The 20,192-nt window shown below is 40.2% G+C and overlaps 1 protein-coding gene across 1 annotated transcript in view; it reads right to left on the bottom strand.

Moving 5' to 3' along the window:
* The window catches only part of LOC124133415 (fibropellin-1-like), a 46,625-nt gene that overhangs the window by 13,165 nt on the left and 13,268 nt on the right, over window positions 1-20,192 (bottom strand). Inside the window, exons 13-18 of the mRNA XM_048401307.1 lie at window positions 18,864-18,980; window positions 17,310-17,498; window positions 16,165-16,281; window positions 13,891-14,079; window positions 11,754-11,858; window positions 7,192-7,337 (exon numbers count right to left, since the gene is read on the bottom strand). Coding sequence (XP_048257264.1) covers window positions 7,192-7,337; window positions 11,754-11,858; window positions 13,891-14,079; window positions 16,165-16,281; window positions 17,310-17,498; window positions 18,864-18,980 — 863 coding nt within the window. The remainder of the gene's footprint in view (window positions 1-7,191; window positions 7,338-11,753; window positions 11,859-13,890; window positions 14,080-16,164; window positions 16,282-17,309; window positions 17,499-18,863; window positions 18,981-20,192) is intronic.

Below are 20,192 nucleotides of genomic sequence, written 5' to 3'. Positions count from 1 at the left end.
AATTGGTCTGAGCCTAAAGCGGCTCTGTTCTGCCCCCTCTGGTACAAACATCGAGGCAATGGGCCAGTGAAACTAACACATTGTTCCAACATAATCAGTCCAACTGTTTGACTGAAATAGAAATTCAATAGAACCAAACTGGCTACACCTGTCAGCTTGTCGGAGTGATCCGTGAAGATCCAGGGTAGAATGAGTCTTCAGCAACCAACGCTTGCCGTAACGGGCGATTATGCTTACCGTGAGAGGCGACTATGCTTGTCGTCAGAGGCGACTAACGGGATCGGGTGGTCAGGCTCGCTGACTTGGTTGATGCATATCATCGTATCCCAATTGCTTGGATCGATGCTCATGATGTCAATCACTGGATTGTCTAGTGCCGACTCGATTATTTACAGACCGCCGTCATATAGCTGAGTTCGTCGATAAACAACAAGCAAACAAACAAACAAACAAACAAACAAAGCTAGTCGGAGTCGAGACCGTGTTCCAAGCTGGTGTCCAGTCCCTCTGCAGACCCTAGTGGTACCATGTGAGGAACCAAGGCGCTCTGTCTGTCTGTCTGTCTGTCTGTCTGACACACATGATACAATTCGAGAATGGAGACAAGCATTCATTTAAGATGGCTTGAAATAAAACCCCATAACAACCTTTTAACCTGTGCCAAGACCCAGTGTATTTGTCAAAGTGCAATTTATTTTTTATTAGATCGTATAAGAAAAATCATTTCAAACATATTTTAAGAAATGGATACAATTTTCAACGGCTTAGCATTCCGACTTGTAAAATCAGAGAAGCATCTCATGTTGAATAATGCTATCTTTATATTTCCGAAATGTAGTTCAAGCTAACGGTGTTAACAAGGATGTTGTCATGGGTCGTATACACAAACTGAAAAAGAGAAACAGAACTGACCAATTCAAACAACCTGTGCTTGTCGTAAGAGATGACTAAATGGATCAGGTGGTCCGGCTCGGTGTTTTGGTTCGTGGCGTGGCATCGAACCCTGAGGGATGTAGATTTTAAGTATGCGGTTTTGGGGAGGGGCGGGTGGTGCAGGAGTATGTAGGGTGAATCACTATATGAGGACGGAGTGAGGTTTAACCACACAATTATCAGTCCTACATCAATGTGGTTAAATAAAATATTGAGGGATTTCACAATTCGTAACGAAGGGCAGATGCAACAAAACCTGTTCGGTAGTCCGAAATACGAGCTGTTGTGTGAAATTAGCTGGTATGTTAACTTTAAGGTGATTGCTAAAGGAAATTGTAATAATCACTGCACAAAGTAACCAGGTGAAGTTAAATTGATCTCAACGTAACACGGAATACTATTGTATACTATGTACAAAACTATATGTATGTAATAAATATCGCTTCAATATATTATTAGTGTTAATATATGAATAATTTTGGGGAAAAAATTAATTACGATAATGCGTTTTACTGTTGTAAAATGTTCATTTTCTATCATGAATTGTATATTTAATTGGAACTGAAACACTCCCATTGGCTGTCAGTATAGGTAATAAATTTATACATACTGTATTGTTCAAATTCAGTCAAAGCCTCCACGTTGCATAAACGATCAACAGGATGCAGTACACTACTGTACTTATCATAACGTTATCCTTACAGAATAGTGTTGTCTTTGTAAACCTGTTCAACAAACAGTTTGAAAGGTGTGTTACGATTGTTAAACTTCCCACAGCGGTCGACACTATGGCGAAGTGATGCGGCTGCTGAGGTTCAGCTTGAAGGTGATGTGTTTAGACAAAGTATTATTGTTCGATAATTTGATACATCCGTGAGTGTCACAATGTCCCGGATCGAAGCTCCAGTCTCGGCATCTCGTCGTGACAACACACGGCAGGTTGGAACTGTTTTGTCACCGAGTTATGACAATCGAACGCTACAGATGGGCTCAGCTAAGTAAACAGGGCGTGAGACGGGGAATGTCAGCATGACTCAAGTCTGAGACGGATTTTGATGCACAGTTTGAAACGGGCGTGGAACTGTTATTGTTGGCTATATAGATTAAGTTACATTGGGCCTGCATCTGTACATATAACCTATGTTAATGGGCGAGTTCCGACACTAGAGAACATAATGTGCCAGCGATTCGCTCTGAACAGTTGCATGCCTGAGGATACGATAACCCTGTGTTCGAATCCCATTTTCGCCCTCTCTGTTGGTTTGTCAGCACCATGCCTGTTCTTGTGACCTTCACCAAGGCGGTAAACGTTAACGATCTTCATCTTAGCAAACGTGAAAAATATTTTCAGACAGAATTAACATTTAAAAATGTGTTGTTCTTGGGCACATATTGCGATATACTTTAGTTTTTATAGCTAGTTCTTGAACATTGGAACTACACAACCTCATAACCTACAAGATCTTCTTACCCTAAACCATTTTTCAAGATATCAGTTTAATTTATATTAGGATATTATGGTTTTGTAAACATCACAATTAGAAGTTTCTAAATATCGAGCAAGGCAGGAGTATCTCTGTGCGGTGTCAGGGGAAAAACATACTTTTTTTATGCAACTTGTGTGGGTGGCGGGCGCTCCTTGTAGGGTAAGACATGTTTACCCTTTTCGCGAAAGTTGGTGTCATCGTTGAGTTTCACTGATCCATTCATTTACTTTTCACAGCTAGTTTGCTTTCACGCCCAATGAATTCTGTTTCGTTGGAATTGTCATAGTGTGTCATGACCGATTAAAGATAGTAATATGAAAACATCGGGTGTTCTTTAACTCATCTTGAGTTGTCTATATCCCGAGTGAAACTTTTAAGGCGGTAGTGTCAAAGTGATGGGGGGCCGTATCCTACACCACGAGATCTGTCTTGGTTTTGGTTCAGGGAAATTTGACAGCAAATCGCTACATGAATCAAATTCTTCAACATCATCTTCTTCCAACCACTGACCGCCAGAGGGAGCATCCAGGACAACGCTCCACCGTACACAGCTCGTGTCACTGTAAACGACATTCATAATGCCAACATCAACGACTTACCCTGGCCGTCGAGATCTCCTGATCTCAACCCAATCTTACACCTCTGGGATGAACTCGATCGACGTGTACGTCAACGTCAGAACACGCTACAGACACTCCCACAACTGGCCAACGCGTTACAAGCAGAATGGCGCAGAATACCATAGGACAGACTTCGTACACTTATCCAGTCAGTGCCGAGGATATGCAGAGCCGTGATTGCTTCCGGGGCAGTCACACGAGATACTGAGTTCAGCGCCACCTTGTGTCCTTATGTGACATGACAATGAACTGTTTTGAATGCGACAACATGTGACTACCGAGCTCCAAAATTTCATATTTGTAGCGACGATATTAAATTAAATATATCGACTTTCCTAGATACAATAAATTTACTAAAAATCTACCTCTGCGTTTCTTTTATGGGAGAGTTTAGGTAGGGCAGAAGGTATTGCGTCTATGAAATGTTGAACGAAGCACTCGTAAATAGAGATTATAATGCGAGCATGTGTGGCATACTGATTTTATAAATCGAGTGTTAGACTATTTGCCTGCGACTCAGTGCTTGATTGTGTAAACAAAGCATGTCAACAGGGTTGTAGATATAGACCTGGGATGATGGAATTGGTCAATTGTTCATTGTTATGTAGTTGTTGTTTCTTGTTTAACGCCGCCCCCAGCAATACTGTTCATCGATCCCACTGCATTGCTTGTTAAACGCTAATGACATTTTTAGAAACGTGTGATTTAAAGATGAAGTCCACAGGGAAACCTTGAGAACTCAAACCCCATTATAATTAGTTGGATACAAAGAAACACCGTAATACCGAACTCGATAACTTGACACATAGAAACCTCGTTAAACCGAACTCCGTTACCTTTATACAGGACAACTTAACTCAAACTCAATTCTCTTGATACAGAGAAACCTCGTCAATCCGAAATCTGTCATGTTGATGTAGAGAAACTCAGCAAAGTGCACTCAGTCATACATACGTACGTACGTACCTACCTACCTACCTACCTACCTACCTACCTACCTACCTACCTATCTTCCTCTGATTGCATGTATGACAGCTATTATTAAATTTGCCTTTATGGGTAAAACCATATGCATAGTGACAATACACAGTAACTTTATGATGGAAAGCTTTAAATATATAATCACGGATGCGCGTTCATAACATGGAAAGCTTTAACTAAATAATCAGGGGTGCAGGTTTATGACATGAAAAGCTTTGACTAAATAAATTAGGATGTACGTTCGTGTTTCCGTCATGTTCATATTCAAGTTATTTCAACCTGTCTGTTATATACACACACCGAAAGCAAGGCCCCTCTACAATGGAGGGTGTTATGATTTTCCGTTAAACATTTTAATTATGTAATTTTTGATCAGTTTGGTGTGATAACACGCTCGGGAAATACAAATATTCTAACACTCGATTAATAAAATCTGTATGACACACATGCTCGCATTATAATGTCTATTTACGAGTGCTTCGTTCAACATTTCGTTGACACAAAATCTCCTGTCCTACCTATTTCGAAACAGTCAAGCTGAGATCAACAGTTTCTTGTTGCGGAACGTATGGAAACATCTTCAACATTCGAAAATGATCAGAGCAATAGCTATGACGCAGATGGAAAACGGTATGGATCCGAAGTTATGTTATCGCTAACAGGCTAAATTCATTTCACGTGATTTGTAAATATAGCTATTTTGTAAAAGATAAAAGACTGTGTTAACTTCAATTATTTTCAATGCATACATTTTCATTCTGGCAGGTGTAAAAGGAGTTTTCGTGACACCACCCGCAAGATATAGATACCATCAACGTTTTGTCTTGTGTATTTGTTGTTTAACACCAGCCTTGAAATAGTCTGGGCCAGACAAACCAGTGGCTGATAGTAAGAGGCGCGTCCAATCCCTTAAGGGTGGATGACACGCAACATGTCGGTAATCGGTATATTGCAAATTGGTGAGGAACCACCAATGACATTCCAAACTTCTACAAACTTGAATCAAACTTGAGTTCCTAAAAACAGCCCAAGGCTTTCAATTCTGACTATTGGGCCATCAATTCCATCAGACTGGGTAATGATATTTAAATTCAAAGCACCCAGACCTGTTTTCTCATTCGGTTAACGATGATAAAATGAGATCAAAACCTAGTCCGAATTTCAGGGTATATGACCGTGTCGAGATGTGGAATGCCTCTTTAACAATCACAACAATGCAAATACTAATATTTTATGATATTTTATTTTCCGCAAGAAACCACAGACATACGTCATTACACAAACACGGATGTCTTGATGCGCGCGGACCTTTATGCGCACGTGTTCAAGAGCACAGACCAAGTGCCAGTGGGACAATCAAAACTTGACAGACTCCCCTGGTTGCAGATCACACCCTTGGTTTCATCCGCGAGGTCGGGGAATATAAATATGGCAGTTGGAGGACACGGGTACGAACATTCTGAAAACACAAATAGGCACAACGGCTCATATGCTTTATATTAGTCTCTTGGATTATTTGTTAACGTTTTTTTTTCGAAATAAAAATAAAATAATAAAATTAAAATCAAAATAAAAGGTATTGATCTGAGGATACAGCTTTGATACACTCTACATTTCTTCTTTTGTCATTGATTTCGTGAAGATCATGTCAACACATTGAAGGCAGTATTAAGATTCGATTGGTTGTTCTTCATACGTCATAGAACTTCATACTACGCATGCCAACTGTACAGGCAATGAGTTCATTCTACTGAGTACTGCTTCAAACGACTATACATGATACCGAATACTTACAAATTTCCGTAGACGTCTTTTTCTCACGGGTTCAGTTTAGTTGTTGTCATACTTTCCAAGCATATAGTTTTATTGCAGACATATTCTCTATATGAACACATCAACGCATCGACATGTGCAAACACTGAAAGGCTCAGGGATCTGATACTTAATAATGACAAAATGATGGATCAGATAGGAAATGAATCATTTGAAGTTTTCCAATGCCGTGACGAGTATGAAAGTATGTTCATGTGAGTCTTGTTTTGTTGAAGTTGGTTTGTTTGCTCTTAAACGCCGCACTCAGCAATATTCCAGCTACATGACGGCGGTCTGTAAACAATCGAGTTTGACAATCCAGTGATTGACATAATGAGCATTGATGTACACAACTGGGATACGAGGACATGCAAGTCACCCAGCCTGACCACCCTATTCTATAAGTCGCCTCTAAAGACAAGCATGGGTTGCTAAAGACCAATTCTAACCCGGATCTTCCCGGTTCCGGGTTTGAAGGGTTTCGTTGAAGTAAAGCATCTTTAAGTACATGTTGGAACCCTTTATGTTATTTCTATTCATTCCGTCATTTGGTCGTTATAAACAATTCATTAATATGATATTGTTTAAAACGACCACACCATACCTCTTAAAACACACAGCATCTTAATGTATATGCATTCTTCATTTATGTCAGCGCATTCTGAGAAAAGTGGAAAGTAAGTTCGTGAATGTTGTTTTACGTCAATCAGTCTTCTGTGCAGGCAATATTGCAGAGACCTCTTTATATGTGTCTCAACCAGACAGATCAGTGCCTTGTAGCATTATGCCGTCACGGTACAATGGCATACATTGTAATCACACAGTGTTTTTTTTTGGCTAAAAAGACGTTAAAGGTGGCCTAGGACAGATATCGACGCGGCAGGAGACGAACATACATAAGTAAACACGTTAATATGTATGTACTTTGTGAGGTGAGGTGAGATGAAATGGGGGTCAACTTCACGTCCAAGAATATTGCACTTATACAGGGACGTGCATGCGTGGCAGCTTGTACTGGTCCGGACTGATGCCGATTTATAGGGCTAGCCCACAGAGATATCATGCTGCAGGTAAACATGAATACCCAACTCAGACACAGTATACTGACTCCGAGCCGACCAGTTCTTCTTTTAGCCCCTTAATGCCGAGCGCCAGGCAGGGTAACATCAAGTACCAACGTTAAACGTCTTTTGGTATGACGCGGACGGGGCGGACGATCTACAACTAGACCACGGAGCCGGTATATGTACTTTGTAGCCGCACAAGACACCCACTCAGAGAAGTCCACAAAGACGATCAAGAACCGAAACTTTTAATGACCAACAGTTACAATCCGCCGACCAAGGGCCGCGTTACACACAGTTATTCTGAGTGTAGCTATAGGTCGCCCCAACAGGGCACGACCTGACTATGCGCATTCCTTGGAAGCAGCTGACGAACTTGCTGGGGTCGACGAGGTCGGGGTAGATGATGCCGACGCCGGGGGGACAGGGGTAGTCACATTCTGAAAACACACGACCAGGGACCGTCATAGTGGGCATCACGTGGGTCACGTGACCGGAAACAAGATGGCCGGGAGACGTGATGTGTCAGTGGGAAGTGTTGGATAATGAATAGAAAGTCAATGAGGAAGTATTGTTTGACGTCGCATTAGCAAGGGTGAAACGTAGAAGCGATTAAAACAATGTAACATTGTCATGCATTGTTGGTGTTAGAATGGCAGGAAAGGAATATTGTTAGGCTATGCCGTCATGCTAGTCAACTGACTACAAGCATATGAAAGCCCTGTTGAAAATTCGCTCATCACTTCATCCAAAGGCAGGTGTTCAATGCTTGTTCGTAACACAGTGCATTTTCAGTTTTTCGGTGCAAGGTCTTACAGTTTCCAATCCACTGCTGCCAAGTCATGCTTGAAGATTCAGACCGCCGGTTCGATCATTCTCGTTTGTCTTCAGATGCTAGTGTTAGAATGGCAGCAGTGGCCAGTAAGCTCATTCTGAGTACTGATCAAAGAATGAGTGTGTGAATATTGCTTTAAGCTGCTGCTCTGGAGGAAACTATAAATTGGCTTCACACATTGTCCCTTTGGAAGAATGTAAAGCGTGAGAAGCGAGCCCTTTAACCAACATGTTACGCTACAGGTTAATGAATGATAAGCTGATCATGGCGTTCTAGAATGACCTTTACCCCGCACGTATTAGGGACCGGTCATTTAGGGTTGGGGAAGAGATGATTTGGGAAGGGTCATTAGAAAAGATGACAGTGTTCAGTTGAGGGTAATGAAAAATAAAAATAAACGTTTAGGAGGCGGGTTCCAAAAATGGTCAGTCACATCTTGAATTTATGTGTTTGTGGAACCTTGATAATAATCACTTCTTTAAAGGGAGGATACAGTGGGTCTGCGTGCAAATAGACCAAGTTTTGTAGAGGTTTTGTTTGTTTGTTGTTTAACGCCGCACTCAGCAATATTCCAGCTATATGACGGCGCTCTGTAAAGTATGGGTTGCTGAAGACCTATCGGAATCTTCACGGGTAATATCTACATGTGCGCAGCGAAGTGATGAAAGAGGATGGGCTGAGTCTTGTTAAACCATGAAGGAACATCACGTCCCGTGGTGAACCATTTGAATAAGTACACAGAGTGTTCTTAGGGTTATTATAAGTCTAGTTCAGAGGGTCGTCAATGTCTGACAAAGAAGGTCAGCACTGCGACTGTAGTGACAACAGAACAAAACCATGCAGTTAGGATGAGAGGCTAAGCTAATGTACGTATGGGGATGTTCCTAAATGTTAGTGTTCTAGAAAGTCTACAAAACGATTTTCTAACAAGACAAATGAACAGTGGCCGCATTAATGGTTGTCTGATTATTTGATGCGTCATGAACAATCAACGGTCCCTTTAACAACCAATACAGCATCCCCAATCCTACTCCCACTTAACCCTCAGCCATGGATTCAGTTGCATGCGATATAACGTCTTATTTGCTGAGTGTCATCTCGTTATTCAGGCTGTCAGGGTATGCAACCACGGGCAATTATTGATCTGCTTGAACTAAATATACTTACTGCTGTTTGGATTTCTTTCTGATGTTATTTGTAAAGCAGTATCTATATTTGATAATGATACTTCATTTCTTGACAATGTTGGAACAGACAATACATACTCCAATAAAGAATTGTTACAGTTTTGACAGCCATATATCGACCTAAAACGTCCATGCATCCTCATTATATGCTAAGAAAGTATTGATCTATCGATTTATGTATACATGTATACCAAGCAACTATAGTATAGGTAATGAAAGAGTCCTCCAAAGATCATGCAAGGTTGTCACATTTATCAACATTTGCCATCTACAAGCCGTCAATACTCGCATGGTTTGGGTAATGTTGCCTATGTGGGCGCTAATGAGATACACATAGCATGAAACTACAGGATGGTTGTGTTAGAAAAGGCTCTACAAGTTTGACATGAAAAGATTCACATTTCAGCAAGTTATTGACAGCATGAAAACCTAAATTTATCTTAAAGTACGTAAAGCATTATTTACGGATTTTAAAGGGAAATATTTGTAACATAAATAATCTTACTCTGTATAGCATTACGTAATGGAGTAATGTAAGCATGTTGACATGGACAGGTAAGATAAAAATAAACCAATGAAACACGATGTTACTAAACCGAGGAGCAAAAGACACTGTATATGTCAGTTGATGTTATCATATGTTTGATGTTATCATATGCTTCAGTTAGCGATATTTTATCCAGAAAATGAACTGTATTGCCGCTTCTGTACTGGAATACTTCAACTTGATTTAAAACCTTTAAAAAAATATTTTTTAAAAATCGCATAATACACTCCTGCTGATGGGTATTGTAGACATTATATCTTTAAAAATAATAAATTTGCCACAAATTTACAATATTTCGAACATGGTAGGTGTCATGTTGAAAATTTATTTGTCACCCCAGTCGTCATTAAACCAATATATTTCTACACAAAATAACCCATCCACAGATTACTTTTTGTTTACAAAACCGTTGCAAAAATGAGTGACGGTTAAATAAACATAATCATTTTTAACAACAGTTTTTTCACTTTAAAATTACATACAAAAGACTCTGTATACTTTCTTTTACTCCTCAGTTTTATTTGCTGATGTGACCCAGCGATAAAGGAATTAGAAACACACTGTTGATTGTTAAACGAAGAACCTAAACACTTCCATTAAATACAGATTTTGTATTACCTACATGACACTGGTCTGCATTATATCACACATGTAACACCTATATCACACATGTAACACCTATATCACACAGGCAACATCAATATCACACAAATCACACCAATATCACACAGGTCGCAGCTTTATCACACATGTCACATCTATATCACACAGGTCACACCTCAATCACACAGGCCACACCTATATCACACAAGTCACACCAATATCACACAGGTCACACCTTTATCACACAGGTCACACCTTTATCACACCGGTCACACCTCAATCACACAGGTCACACCTTTATCACACAGGCCACACCTATATCACACAAGTCACACCAATATCACACAGGTCACACCTTTATTACACAGGTCACACCTTTATCACACAGGTCACACCACACATTGATAGACAAATATCACACATGTGACAACTATATCACACTGGTCACACCTATATTACACAGGTCACACCTCAATCACACGGGCGACACCTATATCACACAAGTCACACCAATATCACACTGGTCACACCTTTATCACACATGTCACATCTATATCACACAGGTCACACCACACATTGATAGACTAATATCATACATGTGACACCTATATCACACTGGTCACACCTATATCACACTGGTCACACCCATATAACACTGGTAACACCTATTTCACACTGGTAATGCCTATATCACACTGGTCACAACTATATCACACTGGTAACACCTATATCACACTGGTCACACCCATATCACACTGGTAACACCTATATCACACTGGTCACACCTATATCACACTGGTAATGCCTATATCACACTGGTCACACCTATATCACACAGGCCACTCCTATATCACACAGGTCACAACTATATCACACTGGTAACACCTATATCACACTGGTCACACCTATATCACACTGGTAACGCCTGTATCACACTGGTCATACCTATATCACACTGGTCACACCTATATCACACTGGTCACACCTATATCACTCTGGTAACGCCTGTATCACACTGGTTACAACTATATCACACTGGTCACACCTATATCACTCTGGTAACGCCTGTATCACACTGGTCACAACTATATCACACTGGTAACACCTATATGACACTGGTCACAACTATATCACACTGGTAATGCCTATATCACACTGATCACACCTATATCACACAGGCCACTCCTATATCACACAGGTCAAAACTATATCACACTGGTAACACCTATATCACACTGGTCACACCTATATCACACTGGTAACACCTATATCACACTGGTCACACCTATATCACACTGGTAATGCCTATATCACACTGGTCACACCTATATCACACAGGCCACTCCTATATCACACAGGTCACAACTATATCACACTGGTAACACCTATATCACACTGGTCACACCTATATCACACTGGTAACACCTATATCACACTGGTCACAACTATATCACACTGGTAACACCTATATCACACTGGTCACAACTATATCACACTGGTAACACCTATATCACACTGGTCACACCTATATCACACTGGTAACACCTATATCACACTGGTCACACCTATATCACACTGGTAACGCCTGTATCACACTGGTCATACCTATATCACACTGGTCACACCTATATCAGACAGGTCACAACTATATCCCAGAGGTCACACCCTATCAAACATGTCTTACCGGTTTGACAAAAGGTGCCCACTCTGTACACGGGACATTCACATGTGAATATTGTATCCGAGACGTCGACACACGTGCCGTTGTTACAGGGCTGACTGGCACACGCTGAAACACGTGCAAAAGTTCGTATACAACCAGTTACAATGGTCTGTGAACACAAGACAAGTGGCCACTCCGCTGAACATAACTCATGTAATTTACATTTCGTCATTGGCGATGTCCAATGATGATGTGAAGATATCAAGGCTGCCTGGGAAATCCCATTAGGAAATATGGCAGTGGTCAGCTCGTATGCATGTCAGTATCATGCACGGTACTTTAGATACCAGAGTTTAGGAACTGCACTGTCCTCCGCTCTGTGGAGAATATGGTTCGGCAAATGCCGCTAGGGGAACCGATCAAGTCCATGACTCTGTGGCTCCGACAGCGGGGGCTACATTTACACAGACATTGGAGTGGTGAATATGCGGTGACGATATGTCTAGAAGGATACGGATAATGAAAGACATTGGTATACACTGGCATCAATACAGTTCTTGAAACACACATACATGAGGATTGATACACACTGACAAGATTGTAGATTAATACACACGGGGGTGCTGGTGTAGAGAACGAAGGTTATTGCATGCAATGAAGACCGTGTTACATGAGGATTGATACACACTGACAAGATTGTAGATTAATACACACGGGGGTGCTGGTGTAGAGAACGAAGGTTATTGCATGCAATGAAGACCGTGTTACATGAGGATTGATACACACTGACAAGATTGTAGATTAATACACACGGGTGTACTGGTGTAGAGAACGAATTCAAGGTTATTGCATGCAATGAAGACCGTGTTACATGAGGATTGATACACACTGACAAGATTGTAGATTAATACACACGGGTGTACTGGTGTAGAGAACGAAGGTTATTGCATGCAATGAAGACCGTGTTACATGAGGATTGATACACACTGACAAGATTGTAGATTAATACACACGGGGGTGCTGGTGTAGAGAACGAAGGTTATTGCATGCAATGAAGACCGTGTTACATGAGGATTGATACACACTGACAAGATTGTAGATTAATACACACGGGTGTACTGGTGTAGAGAACGAATTCAAGGTTATTGCATGCAATGAAGACCGTGTTACATGAGGATTGATACACACTGACAAGATTGTAGATTAATACACATGGGGGTACTGGTGTAGAGAACGAAGGTTATTGCATGCAATGAAGACCGTGTTACATGAGGATTGATACACACTGACAAGATTGTAGATTAATACACACGGGTGTACTGGTGTAGAGAACGAAGGTTATTGCATGCAATGAAGACCGTGTTACATGAGGATTGATACACACTGACAAGATTGTAGATTAATACACACGGGTGTACTGGTGTAGAGAACGAAGGTTATTGCATGCAATGAAGACCGTGTTACATGAGGATTGATACACACTGACAAGATTGTAGATAAATACACACGGGTGTACTGGTGTAGAGAACGAAGGTTATTGCTTGCAATGAAGACCGTGTTACATGAGGATTGATACACACTGACAAGATTGTAGATTAATACACACGGGTGTACTGGTGTAGAGAACGAAGGTTATTGCATGCAATGAAGACCGTGTTACATGAGGATTGATACACACTGACAAGATTGTAGATTAATACACACAGGTGTACTGGTGTAGAGAACGAAGGTTATTGCATGCAATGAAGACCGTGTTTCATGAGGATTGATACACACTGACAAGATTGTAGATTAATACACACAGGGCCATTGGAGTAGAATGAAGATTATTGCATGCAATGAAGACAATGTCACATGGGGGTTTATTAACATAGACAAAATTGTAGGTTATCACACACGGGGATATTGGTTAAACACTATGAAGGATTTGTCTCAGGAGGATTTGTACACTGAGCGAGAGTACAGGTTACTACAAACTTGAGTAATGGTGATACATATTCTGAGAAGGAAATGTTCAACAAAGTTGTTCATACTGACAAAAACATAGGATGCTACCCGCTGAAAGGATGCTACGGAAAATGAAGACGTCATGCAAGAGGGTTGTGTTTGCTACACAGGTGGAAAGGTTCCACATTGAAATCAACTAGGTCACACTAACGACAGGGGCTGGTATTGCAGGCAAATCCGATGGTGTCCGTGTTGTCGCCCTGGCAGCTCAAGCCCCCGTTTGAAGGAGGGGGGTTGGTGCACGTTCTGAGTCTGGAGACCTGCTGCTGTCCACCCCCGCAAATCTTGCTGCACGTGGAAGGCGTGCCCACCACTGACCACTCGCTCCAGCCACCGTTCACTGTCAGAGGGGATATAAAACATTAACGTTACAGAATACATATTCTCGGTTATCTGCTGAAACACATTCAATTGGGCTTAAAAGGCAAACTATCTGTGAACATCTTCTGAATGGGTTGCTGAAAATCAGTGAGGACGTCGACACAAGATCTTCGCGAAATGCCACGTCTTGCTCCCGTAGCACCCGCCACTCACACAATTTGCATAAAAATTATCCATTTGTTTGTTTTATGCCTGACGCCGCACCCACAATACTCCTGCCATAAACTACGGCGTATGGCAAATGTACCCCCAATCGCGAAAATGTCGCAACCCGGTTGTTTCCAAAGGTAGAGTTTTATCGAACATGTGTTGCCTAACGTCGCACAGCAGTACTGCTGTCATGTCAATGCGGCCTGTACACAAACCAGACAATCAAGTGATCGATAAACCAGAACTCCAGTGGCACGACAGAATATTTACTGATTTTCTTGAAACTAAAATCGAAGTGTTAATTTGAATTATGTTCGTTGTGTAGTGAAGAGATTTTGCTGCCATGTCGAGGATCTATCTGTTACTTGGGAAATATAGGACACATGTGATGTATGCAATGTCTTTGATTGACCCACATCAAGGGTCCGTCAGGGACCAGGTAAATATAGTACATGTTTTATGCATGCAATGTTACTTGTGCCTTTGGGAGATCCATATCAAGGCTTTTTACGATCATGGCTAAATATAGTACAACGCTGCTTGTGTTTTTGAGGGATCCATATGAAAAATCTGTCTGGCACTGGGTACATATAGAACATGTTTTATGCATGTAATGCTTAATGCGCCTTTGGGAGATCCACATCAAGGCTTTTTCCTGTACTGGGTAAATAAAATACAATGCTGCTTGTGTCTTTGAGAGATCCATATCAAAGGTCTATCTGGTACAGGGTCAAAGTAATGACAAAGTAATGACAAATGTGAGCCCACTTGCCTAAATGACTTCGTCAACCAAAACACCCAGCGATTTCCAAATGTGGGCCCACCTGTTTCGATCACTATAAGACGGGAACAATGTGGGCCCACATTTTAGAAAATGGTTATAAGTAAGCCAAGCTTATGAAGCTTAGCGTTTTATGACGGAAGAACGTCTACCCACTAGGCGATATACAAATGTGGGCCCATTTGTTTCGATCACCATATATGACGGGAACAATGTGAGCCCACATTTGGGAAAATGATTATCAATACTAGTATTTAAGTAGAATTTCGCGATTATTAAATGTGGTCCCTCCTGTTGCAATCAATATGACGGAAGGACGTCTGCCCACATTTAGGAATTGATTATCAGAACTAACGAAACAACCTAACGAAGCTAGGCGAAATACAAATGTGGGCCCACTTGTTTTGATCACCATAGATGACGGGGAAAATGTGGGCCCACATTTTAGAAAATGGTTATCAGCACTAAACCAATCTTAGAAGGTGTACGGATGGGAACATGAATATATAATGCATTCAAACATTTAATTAAGAAAACGTTTTACCTTGGGGATAAGCTGGGCATTTAATAGCTGGACCAACAACGTACAGCGTGGGTGACGCCATTTCTCGCAAATACGAAAACAACGGAGTTAGCTCCCGTTTAAAATTAGAGTAACCTCCCTTTCCCAATATGAACCACTGATAATGCGGTTTCGCCAAAATATGTGATATATGTTATCCATTTTGATAGGTAAGGAATATTTTCTTAAGTTGATCTATTTCAAAAACCGTAGGATTGTTTGTCCAAATGAAAAAGAAAATTATGTGTTTTATAACATTATAATAGACTTTTATTCGGGGTTAAATAAAGGGACACATTTCTGTTAAGGATAAATTAAAGGGATACTTCATTTCACACACGAACTATTAATTTGCTTTCATAACTGGAAAGACTCATCAATGTAAGCGAGATCAATATGTTAGATTTATTTGCTACATTTTGGGTTGGCTGATCCAAAATTTAAATAATTAAAGACAGGAGGCCTCAGTCACATATCGGGAAATAGGTAAAACAGCTGAAATAATTGCCTGCGATTTGCAGTACGATGAAGTGGCCGATTGATAAACTCACCTGCTGAAAGTGTCTCACAGTTCGGCTGTGCATAGTTAGGCAGACAGGCACATACATAGCTGCTGCCTTGGTTTGTGCAGGCCCCGCCGTTCTTGCACGGACCCGAGTCACAGGGCTCTGGATAGTAGAAAGGAATTACAGAAATAAATGTATTATAGAAACAAGTGTATAACGGAAACAAATGTATAACGGAAACAAATGTATTAATAAAACAAATGTATAACGGAAACAAATGTATTACGGAAACAAATGTATTACGGAACAAATGCATAGCGGAAACAAATGTATTACAGAAACAAATGTATAGCGGATACAAATTTATTACGCGAACAAATGTATAGCGGAAACAAATTATAATGGAAACAAATGTATTAATGAAAAAAATGTATAATGGAAACAAATGTTTAAAAGAAACAAATGTTTAACGGAAACAAATGTATTAGGGAAACAAATGTATTACGGAACAAATGTATAGCGGATACAAATGTATTACAGATACAAATGTATTAATGAAACAAATGCATAACGGAAACAAATGTATTACGGAAACAAATATATTAATGAAAGAAATGTATAACGGAAACAAATGTATTACGGGAACAAATGTATAGGGGAAACAAATGTATAACGGAAACAAATGTATTAATGAAACAAATTTATAACGGAAACAACTGTATAACGGAAACAAATGTATAGCGATAGGTGGTTATTGCATACAATGAAGACAATGTTACATGAGGATTGTTACACTAACAAGATTGTAGGCTGATACACACGGGGGTATTGGTGTAAAGGAAGGTTATTGCATGCAATGAAGACAATGTTACACGAGGGTTTATTAACATAGACAAAATTGTAGGTTATCACACACGGGGATACTGGTTAAAATGAAGGTTACTGAACACTGTCAAGGATATGTCTTACGAGGATTGGTACACTGAGCGAGGTTACAGGCTACTACAAACTGGAGTCATGGCGGTTTAGGAAACTTGATACATATACTGAGAAGGTAATGTTGAACAAAGTTGTTCATACTGACAAAAGCATAGGATGCTACCCGCTGAAAGGACGCTACAGAAAATGAAGACGTCATGCAAGAGGGTTGTGTTTGCTACACAGATGGAAACGAACTAGGTCACACTAACGACAGGGCCTGGTGTTGCAGGCAACTCCGATGGTGTCCGTGTTGTCGCCCTGGCAGGTCAAGCCCCCGTTTGAAGGAGGGGGGTTGGTGCACGTTCTCATTCTGGAGACCTGCTGCTGTCCACCCCCGCAAATCTTGCTGCACGTGGAAGGCGTGCCCACCACTGACCACTCGCTCCAGCCACCGTTCACTGTCACAGAGGGAATATGAAACGTCAACGCCAGAGAATACATATTATCGGTTATCTGCTGAAACACATTTCATTGGGCTTAAAAGGCAAACTATCTGTGAACATCTTCTGAATGGGTTGCTGAAAATCAGTGAGGACGTCGACACCAGGTCTTCGCGAAATGCCATGTCCTGCTCCACCGGTAGAACCCGCCACTCCCACAATTTGCATACAAAGTAAGTGTTTGTTTTATGCCTGACGCCGCACCCACAATACTCCTGCCATAAACTACGGCGTATGGCAAATGTACCCTCAATCGCGAAATTGTTGCACCCCGGTTGTTTCCAAAGGTAGAGTCTTATCGAACATGTGTTGCCTAACGTCGCACAGCAGTACTGCTGTCATGTCAATGCGGCCTGTAAACAAACCAGACAATCAAGTGATCGATAAACCAGAACTCCAGTGGCATATTGACTGATTTTCTTGAAACTAAAATCGAAGTGTTAATTTTGAATTATGTTCGTTGTGTAGAAGTGAAGAGATTTTGCTGCCATGTCAAGGGTCTATCTGGTATTTGGTAAATATAGGACAGGTTTGATGTATGCAATGTCTTTGATTGATCCACATCAATGGTCCGTCAGGGACCAGGTAAATATAGTACATGTTTTATGCATGCAATGTTACTTGTGCCTTTGGGAGATCCAAATCAAGGCTTTTTACGGTACTAGGTAAATATAGTACAACGCTGCTTGTGTTTTTGAGGGATCCATATGAAAAATCTGCCTGGCACTGGGTACATATAGTACATGTTTTAAGCATGCAATGCTGCTTGTGTTTTTAAACGGCTGACAGTGTATTTACCAATCCGCTAAGGATGAAATGTCCATGTTGGTTCAAGACCACATGGGGTAGATCATGAAAAGAAACATGCCCATAAAGTCAAATTAACCTTCAATCAATATAAGCTTTACTTATAAATATGTGATATAAATGATCCATTTTGATAGGTTAGGAATATTTTCTTAAGTTGCAGATCTATTTAAGAACCCGTAGGGTTGTTTGTATAAATGAACAAGAAACTAACGTGTCTTTTTACATTATAATAGACTTGTCTTCCAGGTTAAATAAAGGAACAGATTTGTGTTAATGATAAATCAAAGGGATACTTCATTTCACACATTAACTATTAATTGGTTTTCATAACTGGAAAGACTCACCAACGTAGGCGAGATCAATATGTGAGATTTATTTGCTACATATTGGTTTGGCTGATCCAAAAATCAAATAGTTAAAGAGGCCTTAGTCACATAACGTTAAATAGGTAAAATACCTGAAATAATTGCCTGCGATTTGCAGTAGGATGAAGAGGCCGATTGATGAACTCACCTGCTGAAAGTGTCTCACAGTTCGGCTGTGCATAGTTAGGCAGACAGGAACACACATAGCTGCTGCCTTGGTTTGTGCAGGCCCCGCCGTTCTTGCATGGACCTGAGTCACAGGGCTCTGGGGGTTAGAAATGTATAACGGAAACAAATGTATAACGGAAACAAATGTATAGCGGAAACAAATGTAAAACGGAAACAAGTGTATAACGGAAACAAATGTATTACGGAAACAAATGTATAACGGAAACAAGTGTATTACGAAAACAAATGTATAACGGAAACAAATGTATAGCGGCAACAAATGTTTGACGAAAACAAGTGTATAACGTAAACAAATGTATAGCGGCAACAAATGTATAGCGGAAACAAGTGTATTACGAAAACAAATGTATAACAGAAACAAATGTATAGCTGAAACAAATGTATTATAGAAACAAGTGTATAACGGAAACAAATGTATAACGGAAACAAATGTATTAATAAAACAAATGTATAACGGAAACAAATGTATTACGGAAACAAATGTATTACGGAACAAATGCATAGCGGAAACAAATGTATTACAGAAACAAATGTATAGCGGATACAAATTTATTACGCGAACAAATGTATAGCGGAAACAAATTATAATGGAAACAAATGTATTAATGAAAAAAATGTATAATGGAAACAAATGTTTAAAAGAAACAAATGTTTAACGGAAACAAATGTATTAGGGAAACAAATGTATTACGGAACAAATGTATAGCGGATACAAATGTATTACAGATACAAATGTATTAATGAAACAAATGCATAACGGAAACAAATGTATTACGGAAACAAATATATTAATGAAAGAAATGTATAACGGAAACAAATGTATTACGGGAACAAATGTATAGGGGAAACAAATGTATAACGGAAACAAATGTATTAATGAAACAAATTTATAACGGAAACAACTGTATAACGGAAACAAATGTATAGCGATAGGTGGTTATTGCATACAATGAAGACAATGTTACATGAGGATTGTTACACTAACAAGATTGTAGGCTGATACACACGGGGGTATTGGTGTAAAGGAAGGTTATTGCATGCAATGAAGACAATGTTACACGAGGGTTTATTAACATAGACAAAATTGTAGGTTATCACACACGGGGATACTGGTTAAAATGAAGGTTACTGAACACTGTCAAGGATATGTCTTACGAGGATTGGTACACTGAGCGAGGTTACAGGCTACTACAAACTGGAGTCATGGCGGTTTAGGAAACTTGATACATATACTGAGAAGGTAATGTTGAACAAAGTTGTTCATACTGACAAAAGCATAGGATGCTAC

The sequence above is a fragment of the Haliotis rufescens genome, unplaced genomic scaffold, assembly GCF_023055435.1.
Source record: "Haliotis rufescens isolate VD_foot unplaced genomic scaffold, xgHalRufe1.0.p SCAF_21, whole genome shotgun sequence".
NCBI classification, from domain to species: Eukaryota; Metazoa; Mollusca; class Gastropoda; order Lepetellida; family Haliotidae; genus Haliotis; species Haliotis rufescens.
This window is presented reverse-complemented; position numbering and strand designations above follow the sequence as displayed.